Source organism: Austrofundulus limnaeus, unplaced genomic scaffold (genome assembly GCF_001266775.1).
Source record: "Austrofundulus limnaeus strain Quisiro unplaced genomic scaffold, Austrofundulus_limnaeus-1.0 Scaffold59, whole genome shotgun sequence".
In the NCBI taxonomy this organism is placed as follows: domain Eukaryota; kingdom Metazoa; phylum Chordata; class Actinopteri; order Cyprinodontiformes; family Rivulidae; genus Austrofundulus; species Austrofundulus limnaeus.
This window is the reverse complement of record NW_013952461.1, coordinates 413857-436235: the sequence shown is the minus strand read 5'-3', so window position 1 is coordinate 436235 and position 22379 is coordinate 413857. Positions and strand designations below refer to the sequence as shown.

Here is a 22379-nt window from a genome sequence, read left to right as displayed (position 1 = left end):
ATTTTACACTCTGTAGGTCTAAATATTAATCAGACATTTATAATATTATTTTACACTCTGTGGGTCTAAATATTAATCAGACATTTATAATATTATTCTACACTCTGTAGGCCTGAATATTAATCAGAGGACAAATCAGCTGTAATATTTATTAGTTTATGTTAAATTGTTCAATAACCAGTTCAATAAATAACAGTGATTACATGGACTTTATAAGATTATTTTAATTTTAAACTGTTACATTATGTTCTGCTCAGATCACATTGAGCTAAATAAGATCAAACCTGCTGACTTGTGTTGTAAAATATTAATCATAACTGGATTAATATTATTATTAATAGTTTTAATGATTTCTACATCGTCAGTCCTTTTTTTTCTGCTCTGTCACCAACATGTACAGTAATGGGAAATCTTGCCCGTTTAGCGTTAGCCGTTAGCTTCACCAGCCGATCACACGGTCACATGGTTTCTGCACACTCCAGTTCTATAGAACCTCCTTGAGCTGCACTGAAAACAAAAAGTTTATGTGGGTGCRTTTTTTGTAATCACTCTCACACGTGAATTTCCTACAGCAACCCACAACTTTTCCCAATCCACTTTTACCACGCTCGTCTAAGTGGGTTACTTTCACATTTTGCAAAGTAAAATAATGCGCATATCGAGCAGGTCTGGCTGCGTTTATCTCTGAAAGAAACGAATCTGCCGAGGCACTTTTCCAGCCAGAGGTTTGTTGCATTTATGGAAAGTTAAATAAAAAAAAACTTGTGAAAAGAATGGTTTCCAACCCACACGCTGACCATGCAGTTCTTGGCAAATGCCCTCTCCCACCTGCAGCTTTGGTAGAAGTCTTCACGCTGCCAACATCTGCTRCAGACCTCCGAGGACCTGTGGGCTGCAGACTGCTCGTTTTCACCGCAGAGGCTTTGATCTGTACAAGAGTTTGACAGATAGTAAGAGCTCCRCTCCAAACTAAAACCCTGCGCTCGTATTTTCCAAGGATTTCAAATAAGGAATTCTGAATTGTGATTTATTTTGTAAGGGAGCAGGTATTTCTTCTTGTGCATTTGTGTTGTTACATGCATGATAATGTGCAGGCGCTGAACACATCTACTTCTTGCAAAACCAAACTTCAAATCAAACATTGATATTTTAATAATCAGAACAGATTGAATTATGTACCTGATCAAAATATACAGAAGTAAATAACTTACTACTATGTGAATTCTTGCAAATTGTTGTTTGAGTTGGTGTTTTAAATTTAGTTTTTAGTTTTTTTTGAGTGTTTTCAGTTGTTTTGATTTTTGTTGTAATTTACTTTTCTTTTGAATTTTTTTTTGGTTAAAAAAGGGGCAGATATTATAAGATTTATTCTTCTTCTGCTGCCTTTCATTTTATTTGATTTTATTTTGATTGCATGCTTTTTTGTACTTTGTTAATTTGTGTTACAAATGAAATGAATCAAGTGAAACAAACAAACAAACTTAAAGGCATTGCATTCCTGCTTTTTAGTCTGAGAATGATGCTAAGAATATATTTAGTAGTTGTTTTGATTGAACTGGAAAAATAAAAAAAACACACTTAGAAATAAAAAACAAGACATTTAACTTGATGTTTGCTCCTTCTTAGTACAAAATATTTGTCTAAGACATGTATAAAAATGTTTGACCTCCTTTACAAGCAACACCAAATTGCTTAAAGGATCAATGACTTCTAACTTTAGTCAATAGCAGCATTTTCTTGACCTGATTTTTCCTGCTCAGCTTCACAGAAGAGCTGCTGCCTTTTTTCAGTAGTCATGGGTCATTAGACACAATTAGACAGTTCCAATCCACATTAGACAGTTCACACACACTCCTAGAGACATTTATGCTTTTAAACTGTTGGAAGAAACCAAAAATCTCTCAGATGCAAAGCCAGAACATACTGAAAAGCTCCAAACGTGAGTCAAACCTGCAACCTTCTTGCTGTGAAGCAATGACTGCAATTTCAATTTTTCGCTTTATTCATCAAACCAGGAAAAGAAAGATCTCTGTCCTGTGGTCCTCTATAAGCGATGTTTTGCTCATGCTTCATAATTCTGTGTCAGCTAATATTAAACAAAATATACATGAGCCAAATAAATCCATCATCTGGTCACTGCTCGGTGAGCTGGCTGCTCTGTTTATGTCCTTTGTCCTCATGTCCGCTGTCCGTCTCCGTCACTGCAGCTCCCACAGCTGCTGGCAGGAACAGCAGCAGCACCAGAAGAAGTCAAAGCAGCTGAGGAACTGGTTTTTTTTTTGTTTTAATCCTCTCATTTTTAAGCATTATCAAATCCCACTGTAGCCGTTGTGGCACAAAGTGTTTGTATTCAGTAACATGGGACAGCGCTAATGGGGAGAAGTCGTACTAAAACATTGTCTGACTTGAAAATGAAACACAAATATTAGATGAAGCAAGTGACARATTATGTTGTAAAAATACTTATCTAATGTATTTTTAATGCTGTTCATTCACGTCCTAAATCCAGATTATACTAGTTCACTGCAATTTTCCAACATTAAACACAGCTTGTTTTGTTGTTTGTTTGTCTGACTCATTGTGCCACATGATGTGGTAAATGCTGGTTATTTTAGCTGCAGCTTCCGCAATTGTTTAGCAGTAATTTTATTTATTTATGTTTAATCAAGAATGCTTTATTTATATGAATGAGTTCTATTTGTTGTGTACTTTTTTTAACATTTTGAGCAAATATGCATTGATTAAGCTTTATATTTTTTTTGCAATTTTTCTTTCAGGTTTTCCAGGAACCTGGGCAGTATGGACATTTAATTTTCACCCTGAAATGTGTCTTTTACCTTTTCTACTCAATCACTGTATTAAGCTCAAATCTTGAAATGCAACTAAAATGAAATTCTAACTTTAAAAAAAAACATACGTTAAGACTTTATGTTTGTAATTTAAAATATATCAAACTTAAGACTGACTTAAGAAATAATGATACTCCTATGTGAGTTAAAGTGAATTTGAATTTTTTAAATATTTTTTTGCATGCGCCTTGTTCTGCAGGATATATCAACTGCTTCCCAAAAGAAAATGCTGCTCAGGCAAGATGAACCAGTTAATTAAGACTCACAGCTTTTTTTWAATCATTCCACTAATCTTGAATCTATAAACAGCCAAAGCTTTGATAAGAAGTCATAGTGCATTCGAGCCTGTGGCTTCAACCCAATTAAAACCGAAAGTTTGCTGTGGTATATTTCTGTCCTGAGCTCTAGCTTTCTGTAATCATAGACATTTCTCCTGAAAGTAGGTGGAGAAACTAGAAAGATAATTACGACACAGGTCTTGAGAAAAAGAAGGGGATAACCCCACCCCCACTGCAGTTCTCTTCAACATATGAATGACTCCAGTGTGTAAACAAGAGGTAACATTAAAAAGAAACACCCAAAAATCCATGTTTGTTATTAATAAAAACCCAAAAGAAGAGTCTTCATGCATGTCACATGCACACTTCCTTTCCTTTTCCTGCTTTAGTGAAAGAACTGAGTGATTCTGTTTATAATCTGGCAGGTTGTTGCTTTACTGGAGGTTTTATTGCTTMAATGAAGCTGTTCTGTTCCTTGGCTGGGTTTGTAAGAGTCAGGTCAGTTGAAGTTGACAATAGCCAGCTTGTACACCCTGAAAGTTCCTGGATTGAGCTCTCTAACTGGATTTACGGACCAGTCCACCAATTTACTGGGTGATCTGTGATGTTTTGATCCAATCTTTGCTCATTAAACAAAGATAACTGAATATATAAAACTATTTGATTGATAGACTATTTTAAAGGACGTTTATTTTTATTGTAATATTTCAACGACGGCTCAGTGGTTAGCACCGAYGCCTCAYRGCAAGAAGGCCCTGGGTTCGATCCCCAGTTAGGACCTGGGGTCTTTCTATGCAGAGTTTGCGTGTTCTCTTTGTGCTTRCGTGGGTTTTCTCTGSGTAMTCYGGTYTCCCCCACCCCMCAAAACATATGATAGGTTSTTTTCAGGCCCAGGCCAACCTTGAAAAAGAGATCTGAGATCTCAATGGGCCATGCCTGGTAAATAAATAATAAATAAAGTATGTTATGTATTTTGGTTCACTGTTTAATTGACAAGATATTATATTTTCATGAATAAAACTGTCTGTTTTTGTTTCATTTATAAACAGAATGTGAGTGCTTAAATATGCCAGATAATTCAGTACAACCATTTGGATGACAAATGATATCAATCTCTTATTTATTATTCTTATTTTTTTTACTTATTTTTAGTTTCTGTACATGATTGAAAAAGTCACATAACTCAGAAAAATGACCTGAAATTACTATCWTAGATGAACTTTATTAAATGTCTACAGGCACAGTTTTTCTGCTGATCTATTCACTCAGCTTGCAGTGCATTTAATTTAAATATCCTAAAAAATAATTTATCACCATAACAAACGGCCACAGGTAATTAGAGAAATTGCTCCTCACCAGCTACACTGAAAAAAGAAAATGCATTTTGTCCCTACATTTCTTTCTTTCTTTCTTTCAGCTCGGCTTGGTGATTTGCAGCCGATGCTGATTATCTGAAAATGCCAACTAATCAGCTGACTGATTAATTGTTCTGTCTCTATTTGTACRCTGTCAGAAAATCCATTCCCCGATGCCAAATTGACATTTTTCTCACCGCTTTTTGTTCCAAACTTTTTGTCCCCTAAAATAATTAGATAAATGTCACAGAGGAGATTCTGGCCTCAAGATCACTTCTATTATTAATCACTTCACATATTGGTTGTGATCATCTTGGGTGGATTATCAATGATTGAACACATGATTGATTAAACTGATCAGCTGCTTATTATTTGTGTTCTGCAATGCAAACATGTAGTTTACGTCACAAGTCTTGATTTTATGTGATAATGTTGCTTCTTCATTTGCAAAATGACAGAAGCGAATATTTTGGATTTTTAACATTTAATAGTATTTTTTGTGGTTGTGAATGTGGGGAATGTTGGATTGCATATTGTTTTCTGCTGGTGGACTTGCAAGTTTAGTTTGTTTCCAATTAATACTTGAACATATAAGGGGGCACTATCGTGTAAAATCAACTTTTTTGAGTTTTATATCATGTTATAATGTTATACTCTCATAAAAMACATGCCCAAAGCCTTGCTTTGACTCATTCATGCATGTTTGAGAAATCCTGCAGCGTTTTTAGGAAGCCATGCTGAGGAGCAAAACGACAGGTGGGGACCAGAAACGCCCCTGGGATGTGTCTTTAAGCCGAGCTTCCTCATCTCGGAGCACACCTCCCCACTCCCCCACCCCACACACCCCGTCCATGACTCCTGCAGGCTCTCGGCAGTAACAGAGCAAAGTGAAAGTGAAACTTAACTGTCTGCTGAGCTCCTAACACTACTTCTCACTCAGTGAAGCTCTTTTCAGATTCAAAATACCTTTGAGAAAATGTATTTTCAGATGCCAAGTAAAATGCATCGTAGCGCACGCGTGAACCCCCCGCACCGAATGGGATGTGACAGAAGCAGAAGGTGGTTCTTAAAGAGACAGAGGCCAATTTCAAGGCGTTTAGAARAGGAAGTGATGAGAAGATGTTTATTTTCTATTTAAACATAAAAACAGCCTTTTAATAACAACTAAAGGTGACTTAGATACTTTATTATGGTATAGCATTTAAATGTATGCTTGAGAAACACAATAATATTGCCCCTTTAAATAATTAAGCTATTCTACATCATCTTCACCTGCAACGGAAATGATTTTAATCAAAAGGGCAGCCCTTTGGATTTATTCCTCATAGTTCTCCAGCTTAGAAAAAATGGTTTTGAACTGGTAAAACTGATGGCTTTCGCTTTAGATACTTCACTCTGTCATGACATTTTTTTCCCCCTCTAACAGTTTATTTGGAGAGTCGATCCAGATCTGATAAACAGACCCTCRGCCAGATGATCTTGACTGCAGCTATCACGCAGACACTTGATGTGTGTGTCACTGTCCATCATATTGCTCCCATTATCTTAACACACACCATCCTCCAAAAAGCCATCTCTCTCTCTGATATGCCCCAGTTTTCCATATGTTGCAGCTCCCAGTGATTCTGTTGGAAATAGGTCTGTCAGGGTTGCAGGTTTGATAAGACATAATTCCTTAATCCTGACAGACAGGCAGGTCCAGCTCCACAGATACAGTAAATCAATCAATGTGTCTGAGAAGTAGCAGCTCTCTGTATCGATCGTGGCCCCCTTCCACCTCTCCCCTCACCCAGAAACACTTGCAAAGACACGCTAGACCGTGATGGCTCGTGATATAGTCCGCCTCCTCGCTCGAGCTCTGTAAACACCTCCCCGAAACAGCTTCCATTCCACAGTTCTCCACGGTTAAGAAAGGATTGTATTTGACCCACGAGTTGCAGTATGTTAGGCATCATTACCGAGTCAACAGGAGAGATGGTTCACCTCGTGCCTGCCGTCCTTTCATCGGGCCATTAACCAGGCGCCCGTATTTAGCGAGCGCCGACTCCAGCGCCAGAGGCCTTAGGAGACCAAGATATGTTTTAACCTGTAGATTCAACGTTCAAACTCCCCCTCTGAATCATATTCAATCCAGGCCCCAAGGTGAGCATGTAATGATGGGTAGGAATTGAAAGCTTTACAGGCAAGAAAAGTGATAATGGTGATGAATAACAAGTGGAGAACTGCTTTTTCCTCTTCAGAAATACAATCATGTGGGAAACCGACTCGAGCAAAAACTGTAAAAAAAAAAAAAAAAAAAATCCCGACTCGGAGCTGATGATTGTCGGAGTCTGCTTTTCATTGTTATCGTAAGCTGGTCGTCATTGAAACGCATTTAGCGAACAGGAAGTCAACAGTTTTTAATATGCTCTTCTGACTCGCTGATGGGTTTCCCCTCGTAGCAGCTTCATCCTTTCTAAGCAGCACTGGTTTCCTCCCTCCTCTCTCCTCCAGGGCAGCAGAATCAGGGCTTGTTCTCACATTTCAGTCCATTTATCTCCTGCTAGATGCAGCTCAGTGATCTTAGCCCTCCATTAGCTCGCACTGAAAAGCATCCAGCGCGAGTAAACAGAAAGTTTAGGGACGGCTCATTTCTTCTCCCCGCTCCCTCCTCCAACCTTGTCTTCCAAATCGCTTACACCGTCTTCAAAACACATTACATTTGCTGTGATAGAAAAAGCAAAAAAGCCCAGCTCTGGCCTTGTGTTTTTAAGCTCTGCATGCGTGTCCTAAAATCTGTGGAGCTGGCGCACAAAGAGGGCAGCTCTCTGGTGCGGTTGTCAGAAAGTTGATATTTCATGAGATAAATTACACCGCTTGTTTCCTCTGGGATCTCAGGGAAGAGAAATCAAACAGCCACAGCCAGCAATTACATAATATCAGGTCTTAACAAGATTTACCACATATCTCAGGCTTCCAAATAAATCACAATTGTTGAYGGCATTTTTGCGGTTTCTCTTAATTAATGCAGCTGAGATTTTGAAGCATTCAGGCTTTCAGCTCCCATTTCTCATTGCGGTGATAAAGTACATCTGATTAAAAAAAAAATCATCTCATTAATTTTGTTTTCTGTTTTGCCCTGTCATGCTTTTTCATTCTGACCTCAAGTGTCTTGCAAAAAGTTGCTCAATCAATACAATAGACCATTCATGATTCCATTAATTTAAACAGATGCAACTGCTAAGTGTTTTTTGAATGAGTCAGTGAACTTTTTTCTCTGTCTTAAAATCTCATCCTGCTATTTTTCTTAAAAAAATAAAGACTAAGCAATCTTTGAAAGAATGCAAACACTCCTTGTCTTCRTTGCCGCTGTTTTAGACTAAAATGATCTGATAAGAGTTGAAGAAATTTTAGTGAAACTTTAAAAATAGCATTATACACACCCTGATACGACACAAGGATGTCTCACATTTAGTTGAGGTTGACTCTCAGCTTCCACCACGTCAAATTTGAACTCTGCATCTGYTAAACYGACTGAGTTAYGGCCATTTTTGTGTTTGTTGTGATTGATAAGCTATGGCAGCCATCTTGAATTGGGTTGAAAATTCAGTAAGCCCAAAACAAATAAACTTAAGTGCTTTAAAAGTAAGTTCACAGACAGAGTTTTAGGCCTGACAAAGTTTTTTTTACTCATCACCAGGAAAACGATAGAGCACTGTGACTCGTGTTTTTTAAAATGAAAACAAAAAAGCTTCATTTTAAAAGAGCATATTTGCATTAAAGGAAAGAAAAAGTTGAWCAAATAATGCTGCTAACAGCTGTAGTGATGACCTTTATTGCTGAGTGAGTAAACAGATGAATCTCAAAGTTGAATGAACTCTTATTTTTTTCTGCACATATTTAACTACAAGCAATTCTTCATTTTTGTTCAGCCTTCGCCAAAAAGCTTTGCCAATTTAAGAGGCAAAATAAGGACAGGGATTTATTTATAAACCACTGACACTTTCTAGTGAGCCACATTCTTTGTTTTCACCAGATTAACTTTTTATTTCTGCAAAATGCTGAAATACGTTTCTACATGATGCAAAAAAACCTTTCACTATTTTGACTGGTGAGAAAATTTGCATTATCCATGCTTTTTGATCTATCAGTCCTCTTGATTTGTATAAGTAAAAGCTGATTTTGAACAATATATGCAAATATGAGCCTGCATATTTATTCTCTTCTGGAAGCTTAAATTTATTTCTATTGTTGCACCAATTGCCCTTATTACCAGTTAGTGTTTAAGGCATGTTCACTCAAAGACACATTTATCTTCTGGGCAACACRAACCTTTTCATCAGTATCAATGAACTGATTAGAGAAAGAAAAATAATTCCTTTATGTGCTCTGTACTAATTTAAAGCAAATGACCAAAGTGTTTGATTAAATCACATTGTCTTTACTTGAATGAATAAATATCTCTAAATAGTGCAACACTACCTTTGTCTAGTGGTTCACAAGATATTTTAGTAAAAGACCATCAMGTGCAAAACATGGGTAAAATACATTATTTCTCTCTAGTGCTCTAAGAATCTCTTTAAGTTATACGTTAAAGTGTTGTGAAAAATGTACAACACAGCTGAAATGGGAAAAATATGCACAGTGTTAATTTTCCACATGATTGAAAATGAATTTGTGGTTTAAAAAAATGTTGTATTCATAATTACAGTGGAAATTGATTCTGATTAGTTGCATTCCAAAGGTTCCACAACAATTAAACCTGTTCGGAGAAGTGACAAATAGGAGAAAATGTAACATTATTAAACAAAAGCCTCACATTACTTGAAGAAATGCACACAGTTTTAATGTAAAATCATCGTGTGATCAGAAACGATGAGATTCTAATTATTTTTGCTGAAACTGTAACAAAAGAATATCTGACATTGGAATGTTTTGCATGACCTGTTTGCACTTGATGTTTGTGTCATRAAATACTGTCAGTTGTAGAATTCACTGAGGTATAATTATTTTTGTGTAGGGTTAGGCCCATTTTGGATTGAGTTGACTCACCTAATGAGTTATTGACATATATTCCATTATTGCTTTTTAAAAGTTTCATTAGAATTTGCCCAGTTTTTTTGCCAACACAAACACACACACACATGCAACAACATAATCTCTTCCCCCTTCACCTTCAGCAAAGGGGYGATTATGAACCATTTTGGTGTCAACTGCTGCTCTCTTGCAAGATTTTGCGAGGCTCAGATGTTTAAAAACCTGACAGGATTGCTCACATTTAAGGTGCAGTCACACCAGCCCTGTTTAGTCCACTTTAATCGAAATCTACTTCATTTGTCAAGAAAGTCCTCTTCGTTTGGGGAGGTGTAAACGTGTAATTGAACCCTGATGTGGACCAAAAAAGCGAACTCTGGTCTGCCTGAAAACCTAGGTCTCGGTTCGGTTGAAGTTCACTCTGGTGCGGTTCAAATGCTTGCAGAACAAGCGGACCGGAGACCTCTCCAAAAGAAGGATGGGGACTATAATGCAGGACATTCTGAGAAATAACTGTAACAAATTCATCAATTCAGTTTATTTATGTCATCTCAGGTCACTGTACACAAAAAAGAATTTGAAGAAGCCAACAGATTGTGTTGAATCACTCCATCACAGTCTCTCTGTTGACCCACTCCATCACAGTCTCCCACCCTGAGCAGCACATTGGCGACAGTGGAAAGGAAAACTTCCCTTTTAACAGGAAGAAGCCTCCAGCAGAACCAGGCTGTTATCTTCCATTAAATGGACATTATTWGGCATTATCAGACCCCTAGASTGGCGTCAGAATRTCCCGACTGGGACTTCTAGCAGGTTCTGCCGTGCATTTAATGGRCTGATAATGTCAGAATCCGCTGCTTACAACCACTATCTGGTTAATRTGAGACATRAAAACACTAAGGTTTTTTATGCAGTATGGTTAATATGAGGCATAAAGCCACTAAGGTTAATTTTAGAGAAAATTACATGGCCTGCGCTAAAGACACCGCACTCTGGCAGTAGTAAAATGAGGACTTCCAACGTAGGGCAATGCATGGGCAGAGCGCTAGACCAGAGAGTGGGAGACGAAGAATCGAGACCAGGCACGGACAGCAGGAGCAAGGATCAACACCAGGCACGGACAAAACATTTATTAAAATATGTTTTGGTTATTTACACATTCAATGCCATTGATATATTAACACACTATAGAGGGCACTGTGGGGACAATCTGAAGCCTAGAAARCACAGTAGAGACATTCTGAAGCCATGGGACTGATAACGCCTAATAACGTCCATTTAATYGACTGATAACGTCAGAATCAGCTGGCTCAGGACAGGCGGCCATCTGCCTCTGCCATCTGTAATAACRTTACTCATAGCTTGTAAATACCTCGCTAGATGTCTGTATAAGGTGATCATCACTGCTGTGATGTTGGCAAAGTTTGACGAAGTGCAGTGTGAATGGRAACGAAACCAACTGAAATTGTAAACAAATCTTGCAATTTTGGTCCCCAATCAAACCGAGTCTACCAGACTACCAGGTGTAAAAACGACCTTAAACTGAAGGGACTGAGGTGATTTGAAATTTGTCACAAAAAATCATAAAGCAGCAGTTTGTACTGATGAAGAAAATGCAAAATAATGCTGATAAAAATGCAAGTATTCAATGTTTCTTTTTAACAACAGTGACAAACCTATGAAGGTGAGAGTTACTGTGTGATGTGGCTGAGTTGCAGCTCCGTGACAAATGGCTGGTTATATTTGCAATAATTGCRTTGTGGTTTTCTAATTTTGCTGCTCAAAAAAAAAAAAAGCATCACCCCTGGAGCTCTCACAGGTTTGATTCACCATATTGATGATCTTTTTAAGGGCTTTTCAGTCGTTTTATTCTTTCATTAGAAACAAAGTGGCAGCCTCCACTAAGCTGTTGTGTGCAGCCAAGCCCTTCTCTCTCCATTCATTTTCCTCAGGACAGCACTACTTCTACCTTCCTATTGATCTTCTGTGCAGCATCAACATGCTGGAGTGTCAATTAGAGGACCCCCCCCTCCTGCCCCTGTTTGAGAGGAGAGCCATCTCTAAAAGTTTCTCTGGCCTGCGTTACCATCTAGCAGCTGCTCACACCTCACAATAACCTGCTGAAAACAAATAAACACTCATTTTAAATGTATCTTTGTTTGGATTTATAGCATTCCTCTTGCAGTAACGACTGAGCTGTAAAGCGACTGGAGAGGAGCTGTGAAATCTATAATGTGAAGTGATGAAAAGTACGAGGCGGTGTGAAGGTGTAGCGGCAGGTCTGCAGATCCGATTTGTCTGCTTCAAAGACCACAGCCTTCCTGTTTTYAGGTGAAGTGCATTTTAAAGGGATCCACGATTAGTTGTAACATTAAACTTTATTTGATAAACATTTATTTTAACTRTAAAATAAAGACTGTAAAAATACTGTAGGCTGTTTAGTTTTGTAAAWTTTTTAAAATATATTTTAACACGGACAGAGCCATATAATTTACACGCAAAGCATTCTGGGTAAATGATGACATCAACTAGGTCATCGGTGCGAGGCTGCTAGCGAGCTATATCCACCCTGAAGGTTAATCTTGGACAATATCTGATGATCGACTCTTTTAAATGAAACCAGAGAGCGTTGACAGAGAGGAGAAGGTAGAAATGACTCAGCCTGTAACTGAAAATATGGATGGAGGACAACAGAGCTGCTTCATGGAAGAAGAACCTCAGCTTAGCCTGTTAGCCTTGGCGCTAGCCCTCATGCTATATTGCCTTATATGTATTAGCTCGGYGCTAGYGCGACAAATAAGCTAAACTGAGGTCCTCCATCCATATTTTCAGTWMCAGGCTGAGTCATTTCTACCTTCTCCTCTCTGTCAACGCTCTCTGGTTTCATTTAAAAGAGTCGATCATCAGATACTGTCCAAGATTAACCTTCAGGGTGGATATAGCTCACTAGCAGCCTCATGCCGATGACCTAGTTGATGTCATCATTTACCCAGAATGCTTTGCGTGTAAATAAAATGGCCCCATCTGTGTAATATATTTTTAAACTTTTAGTTTAAAAATGATAAAAACTGAACATCCTACAGTATTTTTACAGTCTTTATTTTACAGTTAAAATATATGTTTATCATATAAAGTCTAATGTTACAACTAATCGGGGATCCCTTTAAGGGCAGGCAGATTGAATAGATCAGAAAGTCACTTTTTTTAGGTGAAGAGATTTTTTTTTGTATTCTTACTCATGGCAACAAAAGTGCAGAGTAGCTATATTTGCAGACCTTTCCTRAGTCTTGTGTGTATTGGCTTCCATACAAGAAATCTTTCTGGAAAATGGGCTTAGAAAAAAAAGTTTTTTTAAAAGTCAAATCCATTCTGCTATCATAACATTAGATATTGTCCATGAATAGAGACGGTAGCGGTCCAGCATGACCTTTTTCTATTGTTGCTGGGCCATGTCCTGTACGATTTACAGTCACCCTTCAAAGTGTTGGGCTGGCCCAGTTTCACCTACACACGTGTCAAGTCGAGTCTCACGCAACATGTTGGCCTGTCGGAAAGAAAATTAATTAATGATGGCTGAAAACAAGTTCAAGACGTCTTCAGACATCTTTAGCGCAGAAGTGAACAGGAACAAAATCTGTCTAACAGCCAAGAAGATGATAAGCTCAGGAACAAAAAAAAAAGTCTGAAAGAGGTAACTGTCAGAGGAAATGACTCTGACTGTTTAAGAACCTGACAGGAGAGAACGTGAGTTTGTGACTGATGGGAGAAGCTACACAATGTGCCACTCACCCATTAGTTTATTTCATGCTTCAGTTTTGCACAAGAAAAAATAAAGTTTTCAGCAACAGGGACTGCTGAGGATAAATGTTATCTCAGAAAACTCTGCTTTGCTGGAAGATCATATTAGTTGGCTGCGATTCAGGAGCAGCTCTCTGAAACGTTTCAAAGGGCAGCCGTGTATTCCTGCTTTCACAGTTCACATGTCAAAATGTCCTCGTGTGAGACACTAAACCCCAGCTTGAACCAATGCATTTGTTGTGGTGTAGAAAAAAAATAAAGATTTCCACTTAACACAGAACAAAGTGCAGCAGAAGTGGACGAATGTGGCTGCAAATGAATTTATGTGGTCAACATGATTTGGAAAATGTTCTGTAAATTTAATTTATTCAGACTGTTGCTCAGACAGTAACACAATTCATTTTCTTAATATCAAAACTGTTTGCCGTTTTTGCTTGTCCTTTTGCAGTTTCGCTATTAGAACTGGGGGTGCTGAGAGTGCTGCAGTCTATTACTAAGCCTTGTAAAAMACAGCCCCTTGTTCTACGCTTTGCTTCATACAGAGGGTCTGGAGCCTCGGCTATTGAGAAGCGATTGGAGGCCTGGACTCTGTTGAAGTTTAAAATGACYGAATCTGATTTACCCAATCGCTGACGTTTGGCCATTGTGACGAAAGCTAAGCTAAGAAGCTAACTGGAAATTGCGGTGYTGTAAACAACAATATGGGAAGAGAGAAGTATCGAGTTGAGATGGCTGTAAATGAGAGCTGCAGGCTTTGTGAGACTAATTTAATTTAATTTGGAAGTCTTGTCAGCACGGACTGGCTTCCTTCACTTCTTCTGCTGTCATTGCTAAATGACAGCAGAAGCAGACTTGTCAAGCAGACTGAAATGGCACAGAAAACAGTTTTTGTCATTCACAACTCCGTCTCCTGTTCACTGATTGGCCCAGTTAAACTTCTACCAGAGAAGCCCTTGTCTATGGGAGAAATCCCAGATGGAGCAGAGAAGAGAAACTAGAATTGAGCACAACTATATAGGAAGGCAAAGACCAGGCTATCTGTGGGATAGGTCAAAAACAAAGAAAATCCATCCATCTATCATATTTTATCCTCTTCTTCCTTACAGGGTCACGGGATGTCCAAATGAAAACATGTATTCTTGGGTTTTCTAAGTTTATAATCTATTTTTATGATAAAAATACATTATTATTATTATTATTATTATTATTATTATTATCATAACGATTATTGCAAGACTTAATATTGCTCATTATTTCAGTCTCAAAACAAGATCCAAGCTACTTTTTGGCTGGATATAGGAATGTGAGATTTGGTTAGATGTGTAATATTTTTAGTGTAAGAACCTCCAGAAAGCCTGAGAATGCATTGATTAGGACCAGTGGTTTCCTGTAGGCTAAATATAAGATGTCTGGACTGACTCAAGATATGTTTTTGCACAGATCTACATTTGCTCACAGGTTATGAGCTTATTAAAAAAAGTTGACGTGGATTTCGATGCCGAAGCTTCGTTGCGACACATATCTTTTGCCTGAAGGTTATTGCATGGCCTTTCAAAACGAATATTGAAATATGTTCTAGCACCTGAGGAAAGGTTGTTCCCCCGATATGAAGCTCCAGCTTTTCCTGCAGCTGTCTTTGACATTTTCTAGCTGGTAAGCATTTTCTGTTGTTTTCCTCAAGTTTGCGTCCGACGTGTTTGCAGAGGTGTGCCATTAACGGCTTGTCTGCATACATACATGCATTTTGTTTAATGAGGTGCCCTTGCAACCCGTGTTCTTTGCTGCTGTGTGCTGGTCTGTTTTAAAAGCATGAGAGAGCTTCAACAATGCATCTGTGTTACATACTATGTATTATTTTTTTAGCTGTGGAAATAAACCAGAAACACTCCAGTTTTCAAACACTACTACATGGCCAGGGTTAAATGTCTTATCATTACTAAATAAAGCCATAAAGGTCAGAACTTCAGTGCTGATTTAAAATGAAATTCATAAGTTTCAGATACGTGATGATAGTTTCTGGGATGATTATTTCAGGGTAYTGCTGAGATTGCACCGAGATGCTCCAAGTTATTAAAGACAGAGTTATTTGCATTCAGGTCAGACGTAAACACCGCACCATATTGATCTGATATAATGCAAAAACAAGCTTATCTACAAAGTATTTCATGTTATCTGAGATGTGTGATCCTCTTGCAGCACTTGCACAAAATGGGATACTTGTACAGAATGGCAAATCTTTTCTTATTCTGAAGAGGACTTATGAGTTGTCGTCCAGCAGCTTTTCTTTTCCACACTCATAGTTTGACGACACTGGCTTTGATTCTGCAGTCTAGCAGAACAGTTTATTTGAACAATTCACTGCACACAGCTGGACTTTTCTCCCCCCTTTTGCCTATCTGCACCACGCAGAGCTAGCAGCAGAACTCCCTCCCTTCATCTCAGTGTTTGCTCTAATGCCAGATACTCTGCTTTATGGTTTGTATTTGGTTAWGGGGGCTAAGGTGAGCTGGCTGCCCTCCCAGTTGTCATCTACTCGGCAGCAGTTTAACCGGAGCTGCAGTGAATCAAGTCTGAAAAATTACTTCTCACTCAGTAGGAGATAGTTGGGTGTATTCAAAGGACCTTGTCACTTCCAATATGCTTTCAATGAATCTCAGCCATTGCTGATCCAAGCCTTTACGCCACACTTCTGGAAAACCAATGTCTACAACCCTATTCTGCTACCATGTGCAAGGAGATTGTTCTTTCAGAACTCATTACGACTGTGCGACTTAACAGGCTGCAGCCATCGAAATACAGGACGGCTTGTGGTGGCGTATTTTGTGCGCTTTTCTGGCATGCCCACATCTTGTGGGAGTATCAGTGACAAAACAGAGAACAGAGGTAATATTCATGTTGGAGTGTGGAGATGTGAAACAGGAGTGCTGAAAATCTAAAGCTAACAGTTCACTGTGTGCCTCGTGTGACACACAAACTGTTTACGACACCTGAATCAGTGAAGGCTTTCAAATTCCCCCACAAGTGTACAACAATCCATTTGTTATTAATGAGCGTAATATTGGGTTTTAAGAAGGACAATATTTTTACCTCCGCCAAGGGCGAGGTAATATTTTCGGTCGCGTATGTCTGTCTGTCTGTCTGTCTGTCTGTCTGTCTGTCTGTCTGTGGACAATATTACTCAAAAACTTGTGGACTGATTGTTATGACATTTTTACCACATGTGGGTACTGGGCCAAGGAACACACCTTTAACTTTTGGTGATGTTCCGGATCACGATGCGGATACAGGAATTTTTTTTCTTTTAACACTCTGAGATCGGCAAAGCTGTGATGCTTTCACACGGCTTCTGTAAAAAATTGTGAGCTGGATTGGACAGCACGGACTTCAAACTTTATAAAAGTAATGTTAAAACCACATTTAATGATGAATAATTTTTTGCCATAATATGCACATTTACAGAACGTTTTGTGACCAGGAAGTGCGTGACTGCACCATGAAACCCATTTTTCCCGTTTCCACAAACACACCACATTTCCGAAACAACCAATCAAAACAGTTTCTYGCTACTAGGCTTGTAAACAGAGAGCTGCTGGGACTCAAAGTTTGGAGACGGGGGGAGCCAGGAAGCACTTTATAAAGAGTCAAACCATTGCAAACTCATACAAGGAGATAAAACAGACGTTTTACATGGTGAAATGTGACTGATGAAAACTAATGAGCTTAATCCAACACCAGTTTGACGATGAATAACGTCGGGTGACGAGCCTGACTTTTTTTTTCACATTGGACTCCACAGGGAAGAAATCCCATACATACTGCCTGCTTAAATGTTCACTACGTCAGAACTTATTCAACAAATGTGTTTCCATCTCTGCTTTTGCGCATTAACTCTTACAGGATGGGGGAAATTGGTCTTGGCGAAGGTTTGCACTCTCCCAGTGCTTCTAGTTTTAAATGTTATTTGAAGGGGCAATTGTGAGATTCAGCAGGCAGAATGACCCAGGCCGCAGGCAAAAATCCAAAGTGCAAAAATAATATTTATTAAACAAAAGAAGGCTGGCAGGGCAGCTCAAAAATACTCACAAAATCTCGGGGTGGGGGGTGGGGGGCAGCACAAGGAACACAGAGAACACCTCACTGGCTGGTAAGCACAATGAACGGACAAACACTGAAGACAGRACACAGAATATAAAKGTAAACTAATTAAGGACAACAAGAAACACCTGGGRGAGACACAAGAGGAAACAGGTGAGCGTGGGCGGGGCCAGAGCAGGGTACAGACACACAGGGGAACACAGAAACACCAAAAAACCAAGGAAATTAAACACAGATCATGACAGCAATATCATGTAAAATCAACCTTTTTTTCAGTTTTATAAYRTCATTCCCTCATCAAAAGGGAATKAMGTGTTGCTTTGACTCATTCATGCCTGTTTGTGAAATCCTGTAATGTCCTGTGGTAGCCATTCAGGAGAACAAAAATGGCCGGTTGGACCTAGAACCACCTTTTAGGTGCAGCTCCTCCTCTTGGCCGTGTCTTCAAGCCGAGCTTCTGCATCACAGAGCTCGCCTCCCCCGCGACTCCTGCAGGTTATCGGCAGCGACAACTAGCAAATAAATCCCCGGAGAAACTGCACGTTTGTTGAGCTCGTAAAACGAACTACTTCTCAGTCCAGTTCTTTTCGGAATAAAAAAATGCCTTTGAGGAAATGTATCTTCCTTTTAAATACGTGAACCTTTAAGTGACATCATTAATAAAGACCCCCATTTTTGTGGTTAATAGTTTTATATAGAGCTCATGTAGTTTGAGGTGGACACCTAAGGGCGTGGTTAGGAATTGGCCTCTGTCTCTTTCAGAACCTCATACCATTTCTAACACTCCCACTTCAGCACGTCTTCACAATATTATTGTCTCAAATCTAATCTCATAAGCGAGAGCTCGGCTGCAGACTGAGCTCCAGGGAGGAGTTTTGGGTAAATAGGCGGAGCTTTGTACCATCAAGCGTTTAGGTAGCTCCATATGGCACAGGAGATTCAAGGATTTCTCAAACATGCATAAACGATTCAAAGCAACACTCTGGGTATGTTTTAGGGTATGACATCATAACTGCTCAAAAAAGTTGATTTCCCACAACCCCCCCCACCCCGTCCACACACACACATCAGCAGCATCTGTTATGATCTCATATCTTTACAGAGAAGATTTACAGAGAGATTTTTTCCATTAATATTCTCAATTTCAATAATGCTGAAAATTTGCTTGTTTGCAGCTGCATCACAGAAAATGASCATATTTGTAACTAATTCTGGTCTTTTGTAAACACAGGTAAATAAAGCTCAGATAAATGTCACTATTTCTAGACTGTCATACAATATTTCAGCTTTGTTGATCTTTAAATGACTTCATTAATGTTTATTAAATAAAAAAAAACAAGAGAAAAGTTTGTGCAACTTTCGGTTTAACTCAAGATGCTTAACTTCTAATATTTGAGCAACCTCATCTCTTTGAAGTTTTTATTGATATTAATATTATGGATTGTGTTGCAAAGCCAAATCCCACAGCATCTGTGTTGGCTCAGCGTATTTTGGTTTAAATCCATTTCAAAAAGGACGGCCAAAGAAGTTGGAGGAGGTTCTTTGTTGCATTGGCAGCAGAAAAAAGCTAGATGTCAAAAAACATTTCCTCTACCACCCAGTCATTTTGTTTTTCCTCATGCGGGATGAATGAGTGTTATTCCGCTGCAAAGAATGGGCCGTTATATTTTGACATATGGCTAGTAGTTGCCACACTGATGGACATAAATTTTACCTTTGATGAATTCTGTATTTTTTTATTGGGACCAGGAGCTCACAAATGGACCAATTGAAGATAAAAAAGAACAAGAAGCAGAAAAATAGAAGCAAAAAAAGTTTATAAAAGAAGACAAMAAACCTACACAAGAGTGAATGATGATGAAAGACAGGGGTTGAAAGAGCTAAAGCTCTAAAAGACATATCTCCAAGACTTCCATGAAATTCTGTCCACTGGTTGAGAGGAAATTTTTTTAACAAACTGACAAACATAAAAATAATAGATATAAATTTAGATTATTGCCTTCTTTTCATGGCAGAGGGCAACAATGAGGCTTCACAGTACTTAAACAAGCAGAAGAAGAATGCAATCTATCTTTTTTTCCCTGTATAAACAATTTTTCTTCTTTAAATAGCACAAAGGTTTTCAACTAATTTGTCATGGCTTACTTTTCCTGGTTATGTTACATTTTTCTTCTTTGCAAGCCTCTGATTTCGAAATGCCTGAGAGACTCAGAGACCCACATATGAGTTCCATCCATTACATTACATGGTCTTCAGTTTGCCTTTCATAAATACCCATCCCTGGATGYTACTGAAGTGGTCCATTAGGTAAAAAGAGATTTCAACTTTATCAGAAGCTAATTTGAGCTTTTTGATCTTTCCTTTAAACCTAAAATACTCCTAAAGACTTTGAAGAAGCAGTGGTGATGATTTGTGGGTTTGTAAAGCTAAAGCTAACAAGGCAGCTTTTGTCTGTGAAACAGTCATTCAACATTTTTTTTTTTTGTTCAGTTTCAAATTTTGATGTTAGAAAGAAAGCACGAGCGTGAAAAAATTGTGACAGCAACCTCTGACAAGGTTGATAGGTGAAAAGAAATCACGAGGATTGGAGTTTTCGATGTATTCAGGTGTGAATGTTGTCAGAATGTAGAAAAGAAAATATTTTGTAAGCGTAGTTGTCGTCTCCTTCATAATGCTGCAGTTAAAAAGGTTAAGTTCGGGGGGAAAAAGCTATTGAAAGTCCCAGAGTAATTCAAATTCCTTTGCCCTTTTCTGTTTTCTCTGAGCACTGTCTCACTTCGCTTCTCTTTTTCATCTTTCAGAAATTCACTCTGAAGCCCGCAGACCTGAGACGGCCTGAGGGCTCTGACATACACCAAATCCCTGCCCAGGGGAATGGCGGAGATTAAAAACTTCTGATTGAGGTGGAGAGGAAAGAGACACAAAGAGAAGGAGGGAGAGACAAAGAAGAAGAAAATAGCCTAGTGTTTATCTTTGTTCTCCCTAATGCCCCGAGTGAAAGATCTCTATAAGTAAGAAGACACAAAATCTGCTGCCCACAACCGTGGTCAGATGATGGAGTGAGGGAGTGAAAGAGGAGAGGAGAAAGGGATCACATCCTGCGAAARAGCCAAGCTCATATTCTCCTCTAATTGAATGCCTTGGTGAGAGAAGAGACATGAGAGGAAACCTTTTCTGTGACAACTGCTTCAAGAGGCATTGCAATTAACCCTCTGGCCATCATAAAATAATACCTGGCTTTTGTTGTTTTCCCCGTTTCTGGTGTGGATGTGTGCTCAGGCCATTATCATGTTTCAGCCCCCAGCACGTAGACCGGATCAGACCGGCTGTCATAAAAACATCCACATTCTGATGCTGCTGCTGCTCCTTTACGGCTCCCCCAAGGCCTCTCAGGCTGCCAAACCCAAAGGGCCCGGACAAACGCATTTGAACTCCATCCGCATTGACGGAGATATCTCCTTAGGTGGCCTGTTCCCGGTACACGCCAGGGGTCACGATGGCAAGCCTTGCGGGGAGCTGAAAAAGGAGAAGGGTATTCACAGACTAGAGGCCATGCTCTTTGCCCTGGACCGCATCAATAATGATAATAATCTCCTCCCGAACATCACGCTGGGAGCTCGAATCCTGGACACCTGTTCCAGGGACACTCACGCCTTGGAGCAGTCGCTCACCTTCGTGCAGGCTCTGATCGAGAAGGACGGGACGGATGTCAAATGTCTCGGTGGCGGGGCGCCTATCATAACAAAACCCGAGAGGGTGGTGGGGGTAATCGGAGCCTCCTCCAGCTCGGTGTCCATCATGGTGGCCAACATACTGCGGCTCTTTAAGGTAAGAYATCAGCAGTGTTATTGGCTTTGGTAAAAAGAAAAACATAGGAGAGAGAGAAAAARGAAAGAAAACAAGTGATTTATGATGTGTTTGCYGTATTGATCATCACATACACAGTGTTTGTTTGAATAATTAATAACTGAAAAAGAACACATGCTGCTGAACAGTGGGAAAGAACAGTCTGTGTTGATCTGCTGCCACACAATGGATGTTTCCATAACTTTCAAGAGRAGATCTCTTTGTAAATCTCTTCCTYCTGACTGTTGCCCGGAGGAGGCGGTTGCTTAGCAATGGGAGGTATTGCCTGTCACAATACTGGAGTGATTAATACCATTCTTGATTTCATTTTTTTCCCCCATAGCCTTTCACACCACCAGTTTTAGTGTTTACACTCGCACACACTGCAAACAAACGCTCAAAATGTTTTGTTCGTAGACGTTTGGACACCTGATTTTCTATTAACWTTTTTTTAAACCAGTCAGTCACAACTGTAATTGTCCTTTCTAGTTTATTGAAGGAGATTACTAGCCTGGTAAAAACCAGCCCCTTGTTCTACGGTTCGCTTCGTACAGTGGGTCTGGAACCTCGGCTATTGAGAAACAATTTCTTGCTGRAGGCCTGGACTCTGTTGAAGTTTAAAACGATAGGATCTGATTYACCCAGTCGCTAACATTTGGCTGTGTCGTATGCAGTGCGCCAGCTTGACCATAGCCTGGTTAAAACCAGCCCCTTGTCCTTCGCTTTGCTTCATTCAAGGGTCTGGACTCTCGGCTATAGAGAAGCAATTCTTGCTGGAGGCGTGGCCTCTGTTGAAATTTAAAACAATTGGATCGTTTGGCCACGACGCATGCATGCCAGCTCCACTGTGAAGGAGGCTAAGCTAAGAAGCTAACCGGAAATTGCGTGCACTGTAAACAACCCTACCGGGAGGAGAAAAGTACCGAGCTGAACAAGACGACTGTAAATGAGAGCTGCTGCTTTGTCAGACAAATTTAATTTAATTTGGAAGCCTTTTCAACAAGAACTGGCTTCATTCAATGACAGCAGCCATTTATGGGATGTAACTGTAATTTTGAAATTAACCTTGAAATAATTGTATAACCTCAGTGGATTAATAATAATAATAATAATAATAATAATAATAATAATAATAATAATAATAA

The 22379-nt window shown here is 39.2% G+C and overlaps 1 protein-coding gene across 1 annotated transcript in view; it reads left to right on the top strand.

Moving 5' to 3' along the window:
* The window catches only part of grm4 (glutamate receptor, metabotropic 4), a 205300-nt gene that overhangs the window by 38722 nt on the left and 144199 nt on the right, over window positions 1-22379 (top strand). Inside the window, exon 3 of the mRNA XM_014009533.1 lies at window positions 20190-21216. Coding sequence (XP_013864987.1) covers window positions 20656-21216 — 561 coding nt within the window. The 5' untranslated portion in view covers window positions 20190-20655. The remainder of the gene's footprint in view (window positions 1-20189; window positions 21217-22379) is intronic.